The sequence below is a fragment of the Agelaius phoeniceus genome, chromosome 20 (genome assembly GCF_051311805.1).
Source record: "Agelaius phoeniceus isolate bAgePho1 chromosome 20, bAgePho1.hap1, whole genome shotgun sequence".
In the NCBI taxonomy this organism is placed as follows: Eukaryota; Metazoa; Chordata; class Aves; order Passeriformes; family Icteridae; genus Agelaius; species Agelaius phoeniceus.
This window is the reverse complement of record NC_135284.1, coordinates 7,470,520-7,483,733: the sequence shown is the minus strand read 5'-3', so window position 1 is coordinate 7,483,733 and position 13,214 is coordinate 7,470,520. Positions and strand designations below refer to the sequence as shown.

General features: G+C 42.6%; 1 protein-coding gene across 2 annotated transcripts in view; it reads left to right on the top strand.

Moving 5' to 3' along the window:
* Positions 1-13,147, top strand: part of ANKFY1 (ankyrin repeat and FYVE domain containing 1) — a 32,598-nt gene extending 19,451 nt beyond the window's left edge. For both annotated transcript variants that reach the window (XM_054647248.2, XM_077188840.1), the window contains 12 exons: positions 55-208; positions 1,130-1,298; positions 2,467-2,585; positions 2,929-3,085; positions 4,035-4,235; positions 5,426-5,602; positions 6,459-6,606; positions 6,882-6,972; positions 7,409-7,533; positions 7,780-7,926; positions 8,403-8,493; positions 9,477-13,147. In XM_054647248.2, coding sequence (XP_054503223.1) covers positions 55-208; positions 1,130-1,298; positions 2,467-2,585; positions 2,929-3,085; positions 4,035-4,235; positions 5,426-5,602; positions 6,459-6,606; positions 6,882-6,972; positions 7,409-7,533; positions 7,780-7,926; positions 8,403-8,493; positions 9,477-9,609 — 1,712 coding nt within the window. In that variant the 3' untranslated portion in view covers positions 9,610-13,147. The remainder of the gene's footprint in view (positions 1-54; positions 209-1,129; positions 1,299-2,466; positions 2,586-2,928; positions 3,086-4,034; positions 4,236-5,425; positions 5,603-6,458; positions 6,607-6,881; positions 6,973-7,408; positions 7,534-7,779; positions 7,927-8,402; positions 8,494-9,476) is intronic.
* The last annotated feature ends 67 nt before the right edge of the window (positions 13,148-13,214 follow it).

The following is a 13,214-nucleotide window of genomic DNA, read 5'->3' as shown; positions in this document are numbered from 1 at the left end:
TGTGTCTGTTTTATAGAACTAAAGATAAAATACTAATGAGCTTGGTCTGTTCAGGCATGCACACAATAGCAGCTCAGCTGCTGGGATCTGGGGCATCCATCAATGACACCATGTCAGATGGACAGACACTCCTGCACATGGCAATCCAGAGACAGGACAGTAAGAGTGCCCTCTTCCTGCTGGAACATCAGGCAGATATAAATGTCAGGTAAGGTCCTAACTGTACAATTCTCACCTGTGAATGTATCTAGGAGCAAGTGCTGACTGCCTTTGTATAATGGCTTGAGATTTGTTCCAGATCTGATTTACACATAGTTTTATGTTTGGCACTGTTTTGTGGCACTGGTTATGGCTGAGGAATTACATGTGTTATCTTGGACCTAGGTATAGCTCCATTGGTCAGTACCTCCTCTTGAGGCTGCAGAAGGAGGTGCCACTTAATTCTGGGTAAAACAGCTTCCTCTGTAGCAGACTGAAGTCCTAGGGACAGGCCTAGAGGCACTGAACTTCTATTGTCTCATCTATTTGCCAGCTTGTTAGAACTGCATGTTTGCTACCATCTAAAATAATTAGATACAGATCCAGCAACAGGAGTCTGATAATTTTGCCTCCTCAGTGTCTCCTAGACAACTTACATTAGACTTAACAGAACATTTGTCTGCTTACATGACTGACAGGCTGTCTGTTAAATTTGGCAAGCTGTACTGTAGTGAATGTCATGGGTACAAACTGCCTAAAGCTGCTGTTCTGACTTCAACTTTTTAACAGTTGGTATTTGACTGTTGCTTGAAGTGTTGCCACCTTGGAGACAAAGCTGTTTGCTTCCGTGGCAGCAGGCTGGCTCAGAAGGAGCTCTGTTCAAATAATGGCTGCACTGAAGGAATTGAATGTCTCTGAGCTAAGATCACTAACTTGTTTTTCCAACTGTAGAAATCAATCACTTGCTAAAAGTGAAGGGGAGAAGAAAGGTAGACTAGAGAGCTGTGATGAAATAATACATGGTGTGTTTGTGATGGTCCTACCAGAGCAAAGATACGTACAAGAGGAGTTAATTCTTGGCTTTGCCAATAAAGTGCTGTTGCTGAACTTTATAATGCATCTGTAACACTTGGAAGTGTCCCTGCTGCAGGACCCAGGATGGACAGACAGCCCTGCAGCTGGCCATCCAAAACCAGCTCCCACTGGTGGTGGATGCCATTTGTACCAGGGGAGCAGACATGTCTGTGCCTGATGAGAAAGGAAATCCTCCCTTGTGGCTTGCCTTGGAAAACAACCTGGAAGACATTGCATCAACTCTGGTAAGACTCAGTTGGCTTTAGTCTCACTTTTGTTCATCTTGCTAGCAGCAAAAGGCTTCATCAGCAAAAGCAACCTCAGTGCATGAAGAGAACAGACTAGTCCAATATTACTAATTTCTGGAGGTCTTTTCTTCACCAGAAATTCCTCTTTACTGCAGGAATCTTATAAATACTGTAGTGTGTATAACCAGATATCTGGCAGCCACTTTAATAAAAAAAATATATTCTATATATACATCCTGCTGTCTGGATTCTTGATCTGGATGGAGTGAGGATCTGCTTAAATCAGTCTGTAGCATACACAACTTGTGTAATGATCAGCTTGCTGAATAAAACTGAATACTCATTTTATGCTTTAGTGTATGTGCTACTTTTTATTCCATCTTAACATTGAACCAAGAAGGCCTTTAAATGCTCATATTTGCTTTAAAGACTGTTTACTTTCAGGCATGGGTGATACAGCAGATTTCCTAGGAGACACAAGTAGACCTTCTGTCTTATTCATAAGGAAGTCACTTGGAAGCTTTGTCCAATTGTCTGCTAGAGACAACTGGTTAAAACTCTGCTAGTGACATGAGAAATAGGTTTTGTAACTGTTCTTGACTGTGCTGGTCAACACTTTTTTATGGAGTCAACCCTCTTAACTACTCATTAAACCCTGTCAATAGTTTGTCAAGTGGAGTAGAACAAGCCTTAAGTGCCACATTGCTCAAGTACGTAGTTCTCTAGTTGAAGAATACAAATATTAGCAATACAGTTCCTGGAAAAAAACTCTCTGTTTAGCTGAATGTCTGAGAAAGCAGGGAACTGGGCCAGAACTTCAAAGGCAACTGCTGCTGCTGCTTGATTTACTGTAGGTGCTTGTCATTGCTGAAAGTGAGGTAACTAGTCCAACCTGCTTCAGATCTGTCTATCAAAGTATATGGACAAATATTTGAATTGTTAATAAATACCACCTAATTAAGGATTACACAGTAAACCAATAAAGTATTGTTCTGGAAGACTTTTAAAACAGCTTCCTGAAATTCAGTGACTGTCACAAGACCAGACAAGGAAGGTATCTCAAGTTTTATCTCTGGGGGATAATGTTCAGAAGCATTAGTTAGGGACTATAGTAGGAGCCTGTTGAAAATAAACCTTCGTTGTGTCATTGGGTTTCTCCTTTCAGGTCAGGCATGGCTGTGATGCAACGTGTTGGGGGTCAGGACCGAGTGGCTGCTCCCAAACCCTTCTGCACAGGGCTATTGATGAGAACAGTGAACAGATTGCTTGTTTCCTGATCCGCAGGTCAGACCCCTTCCCAAACACAAACCCTCTACGTGCATGTGGGTGTCCCTGGCATAAACTAATTGAATGCTATCTTAAATCAGTAACAACTGTGTTCTTCCTTAGGCTTTTGCTGGGTGGGTGACACTTGAGGGATTCTTACCAATCCAAAGGACACATTCTGTTACCTGGTCTAGCATCATGTTCTTGATGACAAGAGTCAAACCAAAACCAGGAACTTGTGCCTTTGTAGAATGTGTCAGCAGTTGCTGTGTCAGCTCTTGGAATCTTTTCTATGACCTTTAATTATGTTTAATCCAGATTTAAACTGCTTCAATAATTGACTGCACCGTGTTTGTTGTAGTGGGTGTGATGTGAATAGTCCCAGAAAGCCAGGCCCAAATGGAGAAGGAGAAGAGGAAGCCCATGATGGACAGACCCCCCTACATCTGGCAGCCTGCTGGGGACTAGAGGAGGTGATCCAGTGCCTTCTGGAGTTTGGTGCCAATGTCAATGCTCAGGTGTGTGGACAAATAAGGCACAATTTTTAAAAGTAAATTCTTTTCCTCCAATGTACTGAAAACAAACTTTCCTCTCATCTGTGTGTTTTGCATGATAGAGAAAAGAAAATCTTGCTCTGAGAGCTGAGCCAGTGCAATGACTGGATGCAGCTCTGCTTTCTCCCCTGTCCCTTTTTACCACACCTGGTGCTTGTCTGCCATATGGTGGTTAATTCAGGAAGCTATGCTGAAGGAAAATAATACAGAAAACTTACTGCAATGTTAGTTTTCCCATGGAACAATGGGATACAGTGTCTCCTGTCCCTAGTGGGAATTAAAGGCCGGAGCACAGCTGCAATTAATAATTATACCAGCTACAGTGTAAAACCCCAGAACACTCTGCTTTGTTAGTATGTTTGGGAAGTGTCTTCTGTTATTGAGTAAACTGAGGTGATGTAAGTATGAGTTACACTTCATTTTGATTACACAGTAATCCTTAAACAGAAGCTTTATAAATAACAACAAAAGAAATGAATGGATAACATTTTTAGGTCCTGATGCTCTTGGAAGTGACATTAAAATGAATCACAGAACACAATGACAAAGCAGCCTTGGCTGTAAACTGCTGCTTGATGCAAACAAATGTTTAAACACCTCAGCTGACTTTGCTATTAAATTTGAATGCTAATGTCTGCCCCCAAAATGACTGACTAAATGGGAGATGTTATGGTGAGCATTCAAAAGGCTGTGCAGCACAGGATTGAGGTCAACCTGTTGGGAGAAACAAATCTCAATTTGCTTTTCTTACACTGTGGGTTTGAGCTTGCCCTGCAGCTGTTTGGTGTCCATGCTGAGGGAAGCTGGGTAAGTCACAGGACTAAACTCCTAAGTTTCTTTGACCCTTCAGAATTAGGGAAGGATTTCTGTACTACTGAGTCTATATATAACAAACTTTCTGGTTTCTTTCTAGGATGCAGAAGGAAGAACTCCAATCCATGTTGCCATTAGCAACCAACATAATGTTATCATTCAGCTGATGATTTCACATCCAGATATTAAGCTGAATGTACGTGACAGGCAAGGAATGACTCCCTTTGCTTGTGCCATGACATACAAAAACAATAAAGCAGCTGAAGCAATTTTGAAGAGGGAACCAGGAGCTGCAGAGCAGGTAAGCTGGGAGAGTTCAAACCATGCTGGTTTTGTTACTGTACTACTTTGTGGTAACAGCTGTTCCACAAGTCAGTTCTGTTTTTATCATTTTGTGGCTTTACATGCAATCCATTTGCCAGATGCCAGTTCTCTTAAGCAGAATTTATTAGGAAACTGTAGGTGTGTATGTGATATGTGTAAGAACATTAAGGGTTAGTGTCTTGTCAATTCTTCTTATCTTGTCAATACTAAACTGGGAAACAGGCATATGTGTGTATAAGGAGAAAATTCTAACTCCACTCTTGCCTTGTGCTGGACTGGTACAGAAATAATCTGTTACCCAGCTCTCCTAAAGCTACCCACAACAGAAAACCTGACCTAAAATAACTGAATAATAGATGCTATGCTGCCCTGCTGAACTATAAAACCTCCAGCTGTATCTTCAGGCTTCTGGTGTGACACTTCAGGTAGCTGTTCAGGAGAGTCTTCCTATCCTGTTTAAGTTTAATGACCAGTAAAATATTTGAGTGCTTAGCGAGCTCTTGTATTATATCTAAAACATGGTTACAAGTACAGCCAGTTTAAATATGCTTTGACATCAGCTGCAAGGCAAAGTTGAACAACATGTACTTGATATTAAGCCAAAAAAATGAATTCTCAGGTTGCCCAGAGCAGCTGTGGCTGCCCCATCCCTGGAAGTGTTCAAGGCCAGGTTGGACAGGGCTTGGAGCAAGCTGGGATACTGGAAGGTGTCCCTGTCCATGGCAGGGGTGGTCTGGATCACCTTGGAAGGTCCCTGTGGCAGGATCCCATGTTGCTTCCTTCTCCTGGATTAATTGCCAGATAGACTCAAGCTTGTTTCATTTAACTGAGTTTATCATTAACTGCTGCTCAGTACTTAACCTCAACAGCTGTTAACTTTTTGTCTGTCTAAAAATACTGTCCAGTGTGTGGTCAAGAAAGGACAAGGTTATAAAATAGAAATAAAATAGTGTGAGGCAGACTGGACTGAGCAGTTGCAGCAGATAATTTCTCAGTTCAGTTATTCAATAGTCACATCTATCAGATAAGTGTCAACCAGTGAAAGGAACAAGATTCTACAGTTCAAGCAGAGGGAGCAAGCGTCTCTTAGTGAAAACACGTCCTACTCCATAAAACACCTTGTTCTACAGGAACAACAAACTAATTTCAGTGCCCTCTCTGCCTCAGGTGGATAACAAGGGTCGGAATTTCCTGCACGTGGCCGTCCAGAACTCGGACATTGAGAGTGTGCTGTTCCTGATCAGCGTGCAGGCCAACGTCAACTCGCGCGTGCAGGACGCCTCCAAGCTGACCCCGCTGCACCTGGCGGTGCAGGCTGGCTCTGAGATCATCGTGAGGAACCTGGTGTGTGCTGGGCCTCACCCTTGCTCTGCCCAAAGTGTGCCCTCTGCCCCCTGCACAGTCCTGCAGGCTGGTCCCTCACAGCACTGACAGCCCTTCTTCTGCAGCAGAGAGCCCCCTTGGCTTGGGCTGTTGGCTGAGCTGCCACAGTGGCCTTCACGTGAGGATGTTGGGCTTGCAGCAATCACTAGGTTTGGGTCTTTGTAAAGAACCTTCCCTGGGTTTGCTTCTTTGTAAAGAACCTTCCCTAGGTTTGGGTCTTTGTAAAGAACCTTCCCTAGGTTTGGGTCTTTGTAAAGAACCTTCCCTAGCTCTAGTTCTTTGTAAAGATCCTTCTCTAGGTTTGGTTCTTTGTAAAGAACCTTCCCTAGGTTTGCTTCTTCGTACAGAACCTTCCCTAGGTTTGCTTCTTTGTAAAGAACCTTCCCTAGGTTTGCTTCTTTGTAAAGAACTTTCCCTAGGTTTGCTTCTTTGTAAAGAACCTTCCCTAGGTTTGCTTCTTTGTAAAGAACCTTCCCTAGGTTTGCTTCTTTGTAAAGATCCTTCCCTAGGTTTGCTTCTTCATAAAGAACTTTCCCTAGGTTTGGTTCTTTGTAAAGAACCTTCCCTAGCTCTGGTTCTTCGTACAGAACCTTCCCTAGGTTTAGGTCTTTGTAAAGAACCTTCCCTTGCCCTTTCTGCACATTTGAACACAAACACAAGCTGTAGCAGCTCAGTAATGATACCATTTTATACACTCTGGAGGCCTAGAAGTATCTCTGTGCAGTAGAGTCTTGTGTGCTTCATTCACAGAAATAAACTGTTGGCTAAAATAGCCCTGAAACCATCTTTGAACAATTTCCTTCTTGCCTCCTGACAGCTGCTTGCAGGTGCCCAGGTGAATGAACTGACCAAGCACCGTCAGACTGCTCTTCACTTAGCAGCCCAGCAAGACCTGCCCACCATTTGTTCAGTCCTTCTGGAGAATGGAGTAGACTTTGCAGCTGTAGATGAAAATGGAAATAATGGTAAACTTCAAGTTAGACAAGTAAATGCAAAAGACTTCAGTAGGTCTGTTAATGGTGTGTCCTAGTGGTGGAGAGCTCACTCTGAATGTCCTTGCACTGCAAAGGTTGAAAGAATGAAAGTCCAGGAAATCAGAGCAGATGGAAGGAGTTGTTTGAGAAGGGGGAGTTGGGAAAGTGGAAGGAGGGTGTTTCATTTAGTTATTAGGCTGTAATTATTGCTGGTATTCAGAGTCTTGAACCTTCTTTCTCTGTTTTTGTTATTTTTTACTGTTCAGCTCTGCATCTGGCAGTGATGCACGGCCGGCTGAACAACATCCGGGTCCTCCTCACAGAGTGCAATGTAGATGCAGAGGCCTTTAATATCAGGTAATTATTTATATTCTAATAATATCAGGTAATTAAAACCTTTAATATCAGGCAATTATTTATATTCTAATAATATCAGGTAATTAAAGCCTTTAATATCAGGTAATTATTTATATTCTAATAATATCAGGTAACAGGCTAAAAGAACCACTTTTAAAATATGTGCTGACATGCTGCTTAAAAACATATATTTGGCTTGTATTATATTATTTATACACGAATTTGGAAGTGTGCAGATGATGCTGTATCTAAATCCTGTGCAAATTATATGTATAGACCAAGGAAGGAAAGTTAAGTAGGCTCTTGTGTGTGATGTACTGAGCTGCTGAGATGTAGCATTGTTCAAGTCTGAACCAAACTTGGAAGCAAGGAGAGTTGGATGAGTAACTGCAGTAGCAAGCAGACTTTGATCAGGATAACAAACTCTTTTCCCCAGAGGCCAGTCACCAATGCATATTTTGGGACAGTATGGGAAAGATAATGCAGCAGCCATCTGTGACCTCTTCTTGGAGTGTATGCCAGAATACCCTCTAGACAAACCTGATGCTGAAGGAAACACAGGTAGGTGAGACTCAACAACTATTAAACTTGAAAGTAATCAAGTTGTATTTATGGTATGTCACTTTTAAAGCTGGAATAATTGGCAGTAATATGTTAATTACAGCAGGAGGCACACAATACATGGAAACTTAAAAACTAAAGATCCTGTCTGGACTGGATGTAACACAATCTACCACTCTGTGAGCTGGCTTTTATTTTTCAGTGCTCCTCTTGGCTTACATGAAGTGTCTGGCTTTCATTTTCCAGTGCTCCTCTTGGCTTACATGAAGGGAAATGCTAACTTGTGTCGTGCAATAGTGAGAGCTGGGGCTCGCCTGGGAGTTAACAATAACCAAGGAGTCAATATCTTCAACTATCAAGTTGCTACAAAACAGCTTCTCTTTAGATTGCTGGGTAGGTACCACTTGCTGTGGTGGGAAAGTATTTCTGGCTTATGCTTCCAGGATACTAGAGAGGAAGAAACTCTGGACTTTTGACTTAGATGCCAGTAATTCCAGAGATGCAGAACTTGTGAATTTTATACTACTAACAGTGCAGAGTAGAAATTCTATTTTTTTCTGGTGATTAGTTGAAAAGTTGTACAATGCAGACTGTTAGATGCTACTTTTTCTGGAAGGATAGACATGGAAACTCTTGGCTGGTTGTGTAGTCCAATGTAGCTTAAAACATAGACACTGCTTTTTAACTGTACAGTTGCTGTGGACAATGTGATGGAAAGCAACTACAGATTATCTACAAAGGAGACTCCAGCTCCTGCAAGAGTAGTTAAATCCATTACACTGAATGCAGCCTAGAACTGGAAAAAGCCTTCAGGTTTAATGTAATGGTGTCTGAGCCCATTTTGCCTTCACATTTTTTCCTCTTAACAGATATGCTGACAAAAGAACCTCCCTGGTGTGATGGCTCCAACTGCTATGAATGTGCTGCCAAATTTGGAGTCACGACAAGAAAGCATCACTGGTAATATGAGCTCCCTTGCTGTGCTTACAAGGAAATGGATTCCTCCCCAAACATAGCTGGGCTTGCTCCTAATAGCTTAGGAAATCTCCATGTAGGTGTATAACCACTAATCCAGCTCAAATATTCCATCCTGACTTAGATCAGAAACTTGTTGTCTAACTGAAATCATATTTTAAGCAGCTTGTGCATTTAATATTCTGATTAGTTGTAAATGAGAAATCATGTCCAAGTTCCAGTAGTGAAACAGGATTTAAATACCCAATTGTCAGAGAGAGAGTTTGAGGCACTTCACTCCCCAGAGGAGCAACAATGTATTTTATTAAGAGAGTGAGTAAATAGAAGTTCAGTGGTAAATGTGGCAGTGGTTTATCAGGACTTGATTATTTCCTGCATAGAGGTTGGGGTCGGGGAGAGCCTCCTGTGTAGGCAGGAGGTTGAGAGAGAGCAGCCACTGGGGCTGTGCCTTACACAGCAAAGACAGGAGGGAGCACACCAGCCCCACCACAGTGGTAGCATGACCTCCTCCTAAAGAGGTGGCAAATAATTACTGCCAATTATTATTGGGCAGGTGTTGACAGCTCAGGTTTGGGATCCTGTTTGCAGTGTGGAAATGGCTGAAGATGAACATGAGCTGCTTTTGTGTAGATAGGAGTTGCCTTTTTAAAATAGCCTGAACTTGTACAAAACATGCAGGTTGGAAGGGTGTTAAGCTAAGATTTTTCTTAGCTCAGAGAAGTGCCTCAGTTGAAGCAGTACCATGTGATTGACTAGCAGAGAACCAGCACGTGCTGTTGGCATTAGTCAGTTATTCCAAAATATCAGAAAGATGCAAGACAAATATCAGAAGATACAAGATAATCACAGCTTTTCAACTGCTAATGTGTATTTAATGATGCTATCATAGATAAAGAATGTCAGACAGTAACATCCTGCTGTTCACTAGGAGGGAATTCACTTTTCCCCCACCCCTCTTCTGTCAACAGCCGACACTGTGGACGCCTGCTCTGCCATAAGTGCTCAACAAAGGAGATTCCTATCATAAAATTTGATCTGAACAAGCCAGTTCGAGTTTGCAACATCTGCTTTGATGTCCTGACTCTGGGAGGAGTCTCCTAGTATGCTGTGGAAGTAAAGGGATTCCCAGTCAGTGCTCCTGACAGCAGCTCTGCTTACAAGCCCTCTGGATAGGGAAGAGGAGGCTTACACATGTCTTCTGCAATAGACTGAACTAATTAAGGACCCTGTTCTGATATACTCTGGTATAAATGATTTTGTATGACTGTAAATGTATGGGCTGCGATAGACTTCACTAGGAATCAGAGTGGATTGTTCAAACCAAGTGACAAAAGAATTGAGACCCTCTTCTAGTTGCAGTGGGGTATGGAAGCTGAAATTTGTACTGCTTGAATCGGCATAAAACAGGTCTGTCCTCAACATGGTGCTTTGCACTGAGCAACTCTATTAAGTCCTGTGGCTTTCAGGCTGCTTAGTAGAGGTGGTATTAAGTTTCAGGGTAACCAGGTCTCTTTCTTTGCTTTGTCTTAAAGATAAACGTTCCCCTTCTCTAGAGAAGACTTTTTGTGAAGCTAAACTGAGCTGTTGCAACCACTGTTCAAGAAACTCTTCAGACCTGGGGGTAGTTCTAAGTATAGCTCAAGAATTGTGGCCTTACAACAGAAAGCTTTACAACATCTGATGCACAGCAGTCAGAATTGCAGATCCACATCTTGATACCTCCTCAGCAAATGACTCATTAGCTTTAGCATGTTCAAGAGAAGTGCAAGATTGTTTTAGGAAAATGCTCTTGCTCATACCTGCTGGAACTGTCAGTCTTCATTGCACTTTCATATTTATGTTGCTGGTCCTTCCAGTCCATGGCACTTGTACAAATGACCATGAGTTTGCTGAAAGGCCTGAGCATGTGCTAAAGGAGAAACACTAAAAGTGGTGGAGTCTAACTCCCAGTACAGCAATAAATGCTGAAGTGCATTAGGAGTCCCAGGAGGGAGAGAAACACTTTCCTGGGGCTTAAGGGGCCTGGTAACTGCTGTGGGAGAGACAGAAACCCTAGCAAGTGTAGAATGTGCTGCACCTCTAGACACTAAACCTGGGGCCATTTTCAGCTGGGGAGTGGGAGTGTACATGGAGGCTTCCTGTTAGGAGTAAGCTGCAGTATTTTAATCTAGGTTGTACTCTCTTCAACATGCTGAATCTGTGCAAACCACCACACTGTCTAGGTCAACAGGAAAGTACTTGGCTGGTAGACCAGCTTGTGATTTGGAGGGCAAAGGCTTCAGTTAGAAAAAATGGGTACTTAAGCAAAACTACATGCCATGTTAAGGCAGTTTTTATTTCAAAAGATAAAGCTAGTATAGACTCAATTCAGCATTCCTCATCTTTACTCCATGAATTGGTGTGCATTTTTTAATGACTGTTATCTCCAGTGAACTGTATGGACAGGTGATGATGTGTTGCCCTGGTTGGAGCAGTGACTTCAAGAGTAAGATGAGAAGATGAACCAGGCTGCTCCTGTTACAGGAAACTTTCTCAGTTTTTCTCAAGCTTGTACAAGGAGAGGATAGGAGAGGGTGCAATTGCTGACATTTGTATGATTAATTTCACATCAAGTCTCACTTGATCTGCACTTTGATCTTCCAAAATGCCTGTATTGTAACTGGAATCACCCCTGTACCACTAGGGAAGAACAATGGCTGAAATACAAACTTGCCTCACTGTTTGATGTCTGCTGCTGACATGTTCCAACAGAATGCTCTGGGTAACACAGCTGGTCTCTAACACAGTTCCTAATGCAAATGATGCACCTCTGGCATAATATTGTAGGTGAATGAGGGAAAATAGTGCTGTCAGTTAGTGGTAGCTGCAGTAATTGTTGGTGTCAGTTAACTACAGTCTACAGTTCGGGGGTTTTTAAACAAAAGAGATGATGGAAAACATTGTACTTCTGATATTTCAGGGTGTCACTGGTTGCAGTTCTCTAGCAGTGAAAGAATGATGGAGAGAAAGTGCATTTGGTGAAAGAAGTCTTGACTGTAATCCCATGGTAACATGTTGTTTTCCTTCTTGGTTTGGAGCTGAAGTGATGTGGAGGGGTAAGAGTGTGCTCAGAATGCTGAAAGACAGTGCAGAGGAGGGGTTTTCCTGTGGGCTTCAGCCTGAGGGGAAAACTGCCCAGCATGTAATTGCCAAAGCATTTAAACATCACTGTTTCAGTGGCTTCTCTGATGGAAGGGCAAGGGAACAGGAAAGCAATGATGGAAAATGTGGATCTGGTGAAAATTCAGATTAACTGAAGGGCAAGTTAAAGCTGGGTAGTTGCTTTCTAAAAAACAGGATATTGATCATAACTGTAAAACTGTGGGAAGGATCTGGAAACCACTGCAGTGCTCCTGGTTTGCTGTTTACAGCCAGCACTGTCCCAGCTTACTTACTGAAGTCTGTAAGTAGGTTATTGTGAAATGTACAGCCTGAGGTGTTTGTTTAATTTAAAGCAACTCAATTCAGCAAATTTGATCCTTTTAAAGTGCCTTTGAGATAGTTTCCTTCCAGCCAACTCTAAATAGCTTTCTGCCAGAGCTAAAAGGGAAAGCTCACACCTTGAACCAAAACCCATGTCAGTTCTTCTCTCGTTCAGCTGAGGAGTTGACCCCTCCAGACAGCTGGTGGGGCTCAGTCCCTCACACACTGCCTGGTGTTGGTCTGAGCTCTCAGACCACTGAGATTTTTTGGGAGTTTTGCTGGCAATGCTCCACTACAGGGTACAAATGTGAATGAGGCACTTGGTAAAGTAGTGGTGGTCAACACATTTCTAACTCTAAACAACTGCTCTTCCCTTTTTGTAGCATAATACAGTTGTTACCAAACCCCCACCCCTCTTAGCCCTGCTCTTAGTGGTAAATACTAACTCAAGTCTGCCAAGCATTGAACAAAAGCTTAGATGGGAACTCAGCTTGTGTCCCTGAAGTGCTGCTGTCACACGGGGCTCCAGGCACTTCAGCAGGGTTGCATGGGGAGTCATGGGTGGTTCATGCTGTAGCTTTTTGTTCTGAGACTGGATTCCTTTTGCCTGCAGTCACCCAGCACTCTTACACAAGCAAACACCATGGTCCAGCACTCTTACACAAGCACAAACCATGGTCTGGCTGGAATGTTCTGTCTGTGAGAGGTGCAGTCACTGTTTCACACCACTGAGTGGAGTGAGAACGTTGCTGTTGGAGGCACTAACAGAGCAGAGTAAGTTGCTGGCTAAAGCTGACAGATGCCTTAATGACTTCCCGTGCTGGAGATAACAACAGCTTGTCCAACTGCTCTTGTAGTGCTTATAAACTAACATGTAACAGTATGGGAGGCCAAGGCTGGATGGTTTTGTAGATCAAATGTTAATAGCAAGTCCTCTTTTTTCTGTAACCAGCAGAGGTGGTCACTGCAGCAAACTCATCTCTAGAAAAATCAAAGCTTGTGTGAGTGACAGAAATAACTGAACCTTCTAATACCCTCTGTGAAATAGAAAAGGAAGTCTTAGAACAATGGCATTTTATCTGCAATGTTTGTCTGGAGTTGTTGTAAAAATGTATTTTTTCCAATATGCATTCTTCGTTGTGTAATGATTCTACTTGTAATAAAATGCAGAACTAGATGATGCTTTGTGAGGTGAAACCTTGCTAAGGAAGTGTCTGCTCCTGTAGAGACAGCTGCCCCTCTAC